Here is a 4,974-nt window from a genome sequence, read left to right on the forward strand (position 1 = left end):
AAGAAATAATGACTAGATTTTGTATGTATTTCTGTATAAATCTACAATTCTTGTATTATAAAATAAATTATCTAAATATATTTATTTATTTATTCTGTTATTTAAAGCGGATTTTGATGTGTCTGGCAGCACAGACCCAAAAAGAAAAGTCTTGGAAAAACTCATTTGTTGAATTGAATTCCAGTGACAGACAGAAAGGGGAAAGTGAGGGGGAATGATGCAGGTTTAAAAGGATATTTTAGGTCTAGCTTCATTACTGTGTACTGAATAAAACTTATCGTCCCATAAAATACATTCATAAATATATAAATATATTCTGAAATGAGGCACTAAATGACTACATTTTTCTTTAGGGATGTTTTATACAGAGGTAGTCGAATATGGTGTACAATTTTGTTGATATTATGTAAAGAAATGATAACAAAATATAGATAGATATTTGTTTCTGTTAAAGAAGTAACTAAAATGTATGTATCTATTATAAAGAACAATGAACCCTATTATTCGTGTTCAAATCGTCATTTATGAAATGTGTCTATGTGTGTGCCATGCAATGCAATGCCATGCAACGCAACGCAACGCAACGGCTTAAAGTGAATTACAGACGTGTCACCAGATCATCAAACTCTAGAAGTACATCACATCACATCACATCACATCTATCCATTTAGCCAGTCAACCAGTCAAACATATACAGTAAATAGAAAAAAGAAGCTGAATTTACCTATTAAATACATTATACAAGGAGTCCAATACTGACGAGTAGTAAGAATACTATATGTCTCTGTCTGTTTATTTTAGCTATCTATATAAAGATCTATTGGGAATCTTGTACTTTTCGGCAAGTGGGTTCCGTATTTCGGGCCTGACAACAGCTAATTAAAATGATTAAAAAATATTATTTGGCTATTATTAATTGACTACATCTATATATGAATACTGTAGTCAATTGATAAGCCACAAAGACATTTACAGCAACAATTCTATTATGTTGAAGAAAAAAAGATTGACAGGAATAGCAACAAATTAACGAATGTTGCTAGGGTAGGATAAGATCAGATTGGATTGGTTGGGATTGGTTGGGTTGGTTAGAACTTGTAATGTTTACCATATATTCAACAATGAAATACCAAAAAAGAAAAGAAAAGATACAAACACAAATTATATATGTGTGCGCACATACTAGTTAGATCGGCAGTTCCTTTAAGATTGATTCAGTCGGTCGTCCTTTTTCTCTCTCTCTCTCTATTATATTTATCTTGATCTCAAGGATCGTCAATGGGGTCTCGGGACTAAAAACGCCAATGTAGGATTGTAATTTTTTTTCTTATTAATTTTTTTTTTTATTATTTGTATGTGCGTAGATGTAACACAGGGTGTTTGAGTTAACCCAAGATTATTGATAGATTTTATGCATTTATATATTCTTTATGCTTATTCTTTATGGTTATTACTTGGTATCCAAAGTAAATAATGAAAAATAATAAAGAAAGATCTCAGAAATAGATATATCCTTGGCATGGGTATCAAGTGCAAGTATAACTTGTATAATATTGTACACAGAAATCATTTAAGACCAATAATAATAAAATAATAATAATAGGCAAGGGGGGGGGGTATAGACCCTAAAATAATAATAATAATAATAATAGTCATAAAAGAAGGGGGTGGAAGAGGAGGAAGATTCAAGATCATATTTGGCTTACTTATTTCTATTATATGGTACAAGCACCCAATACACAGTACACAATAATAACGATGGTGATTTGACATTTTGAATGCTTCAAGGTTAAGGAGCAAGGATTTTATATCATTATAAAATAATTACTTATTAGTATATCAATGCTTATTCCATGTGGTTTATTTGGTGTGTACAATGAAAGAATATTTTTTTTTCTATTAATGTCTTGGGATTCTAAAGACTAGGGTTAAAGACTAGGAATAGTAATCCGATAACATAATTCTCATGATTACTATTATATTTATATAAAAGGGGATATCATGTATACTGCCTTTGATCTCTACTACTATATATACATACAAAAGCAGCCAAAGAAAATAATGAAAGAAAAGGGCATATCTAATCAAGCAAGAATACCAACAAGACTACGCATTTGCTTTGCTTTATTCTATCCTATTTGCGCCTTTGAGACCAGTTATTGGTTAGAGGATCACTTACTTTGAATACTTGCACAGAAAAAAAAAAGATATACAGACAAACAGACAAACAGACACCTGCGTCTAACATTTATGGTCAACATATCAAAAACATATAGTAAATTCAGTATTGTGTCTGGATTTCAACAGGTTGTTCAACATTCATCATAAAGACAAAGAAATTATATTTTATATACATAAATATTTCTTAATTTTTCTTTCTTTTTTGTGCTTTAAATAATAAATAAATAAAGTAGCCAAAAATAGGAGAATAATAATAATAATAAATAAAAAAAATTTAAAAAAAAATTGATATAAAAAAGGATCTTTGGTTTCTTCATTTTATAGAATATTTCTTATTCAAAAATAAAATAAAATAAAAGTACAACACTGTAATATCTATATATCAATTGATCAACCAATCAACCAACCTACCCACTTACTTACCGATCACTCATTCATTTGTTCAAATCAAATCAAATCAGAGTCAGTCTGTCAGTCAATCGATCCATCGATCAATAAATCATTAACAACGCAAAATCCATTCTACAATATATATATATATATATATATATGTACTTATTACCTAATTAATTAATAAGAAATATACCTACCAAAAAAATCATAAACAAACTTGATGAATATAATCGATCTTTTAATCAAACCGTCCACGTCAGACACCAATCTATCTTACCCAGGGCTAAAGGCTCCTATCCATGATGACAATCTTATGGCTGTCTGGGAATCAGTTCTAGACCAGTATGGCTTTCGTCTCAAACCAACCTCGGAGCGCAACACCCTCACAGACGCCATCCTGACTCCAACCAGCGCACCAGTCTCAAGTTTCCTTCCAGACACCCCAGTCCATATTAAGGTCATTGGCCGGCACATGAATGGTTCCTTCCGCTGTCACATTGGCACCGGAAAAGCATCTCGTCCCATCCGCTCCACCGAACTGTGCCGCCAGATGCGTCTATTGGCAGTCTTCTTTAGAGCAGAGAATAGTAAGAGCCAATTGGTCTCCCCAGACTTCATATTCTTCCCAACCTGGCTCCTCCATCTTTTCCGGTACACCCAGCACGGCTCGACTCCAGGCCGAACTGATGTCAGATTTCTCGAGAATGCCGGTCTGGCCAAAGAAGACCACATCTACCGTCTCAACCATGTCCTCAACACCCTTTTTCGCTTCAACCTGCACAACTTTGATGGCCAGAAAATGCAGCGGGCCGTAGAACTCGCAAATTACCTGTTTGATACGGCCGGACTAGACCCAAGCTCGCTACCCAGACCCTACTTTCCTGGCGAGGACCTTGGCAAGCGAGAGCAACCTGGTCTGTACCCAACTCTTGTACTCCTCTTGCACACCCCGCGGCCATCAAAAACAAAACCCTTTTGCCACAACTGCAACACCAAACCAGCCTCACGCCGCAAACTCTGTGTGGCTTGCTACAGATACCAGCTCAAGCACGGCGAGGCACGGCCCCTCAGACTCATTGTTGCCAACCGACCCGGACCCCGTCTCAGTGACCTGGCTGATGCAACATTAGCAGCAGCCTTAACCTCAGTCGATACTCTAGCCACAGCTGACCACGGAATGCCTTTGATGTGCCCCAGCAATGTACCAAGGACCATGATTGCCCCCATACCAAGGTCTCAGAAGAGCTGCGCAAACTGCGGTGTCCATGAGACTCATCAGTGGTACCGCAATCTCTGCGGCGCAGGTCATTGGTGCGAAACTTGTAAGAGCTACTACCTCAGACACACCAAGGTGCGCCCCCCAGAGCTGTTTGTCAAGGCTGCCAAGCGCAAGGTTGATGTCCGCACCCTCGTAAACTGGTCCTCCTGGGCCGCAGAAGATGACACTGACGACACTGCAGCCATAACAACAAAAAGTCGTCTGTCAACACCAATCACCCGCCGATCTTCAGATTCCACGGTTTCTACAGTCGGATCCTGGACACCATCCGGATGCCGTCCGCATCTCTATCATGCTCGGTACAGCTGCAGTGCTTCTTCTGTCTATGAAAGTTCGTCCTCGAGTCACAACAGTCCTGATGCCAGTCTGGTGTCATCCCCCACCACACCACCGTCTGTTTCGCCTTCTTTTTTTTCACACTCAAAACACCGGACATCAATCTCATCCACCCAATCTTCTACACTTGCGCCGCAGACCTATGGCTCGCCCTATGGGGTCTTTTATCAGCCTTGGTCTTTAGACGGCTGAGTAAACACATTATACATTTACTTTTATATATCTATATATAAAGAAAAGGATTGTGCTCCTCACAAAAAACACTATTCCAAAAAATAATAATTATAATATTAAGAATAGCAGTAATAGCAGTAATAGCAGCAAAAAAAATTCTCATTTCATACTATACTTCTTTTACTTTTCTTACTACATCCCCCCCCCAACTTTCAGTCGCCTTTTCTTTATTGGTTTCATTATTGCTTTCTTTATTATACTTTTATTTCATTCATTATTTTTTATTTATTTATTTTCTATTTCTTTCAACAGATTATTTTTTCAGCATAATCAATGCATTACCTCTTCTTCTTCTTCTTCTTCTTCTTCTTCTTTAATATACATACATATATACACTATACATACATTCATAAATGCATTCATACATACATTCATACATTAATACATACATTAGAAAGAAAGAAAGACAGAAAGATATATAATAGCAACACTTGTAATCCCCCTTTTTTTTTTCTTCTTCAAAAATCAATAGTTCATAATTTCATTATTATTATTATTTCGTTTCATTTCACTTGAATATGCTTAATCCAACATTCTTCTTTAAACCTTAT

At 36.2% G+C, this 4,974-nt stretch overlaps 1 protein-coding gene across 1 annotated transcript; it reads left to right on the forward strand.

Annotated features, from left to right (window-relative positions):
• Positions 1 to 2,794: 2,794 nt before the first annotated feature.
• Positions 2,795 to 4,381, forward strand: PHYBLDRAFT_150831 (GATA-type zinc finger transcription factor; the record flags this gene model as incomplete). Its single annotated transcript, XM_018432553.1, has 1 exon — positions 2,795 to 4,381. The coding sequence occupies one exon, from the start codon at positions 2,795 to 2,797 to the stop codon at positions 4,379 to 4,381; it is 1,587 nt and encodes a 528-aa protein (XP_018286207.1).
• Positions 4,382 to 4,974: the final 593 nt, after the last annotated feature.

Source organism: Phycomyces blakesleeanus (genome assembly GCF_001638985.1).
Source record: "Phycomyces blakesleeanus NRRL 1555(-) unplaced genomic scaffold PHYBLscaffold_26, whole genome shotgun sequence".
NCBI classification, from domain to species: Eukaryota; Fungi; Mucoromycota; class Mucoromycetes; order Mucorales; family Phycomycetaceae; genus Phycomyces; species Phycomyces blakesleeanus.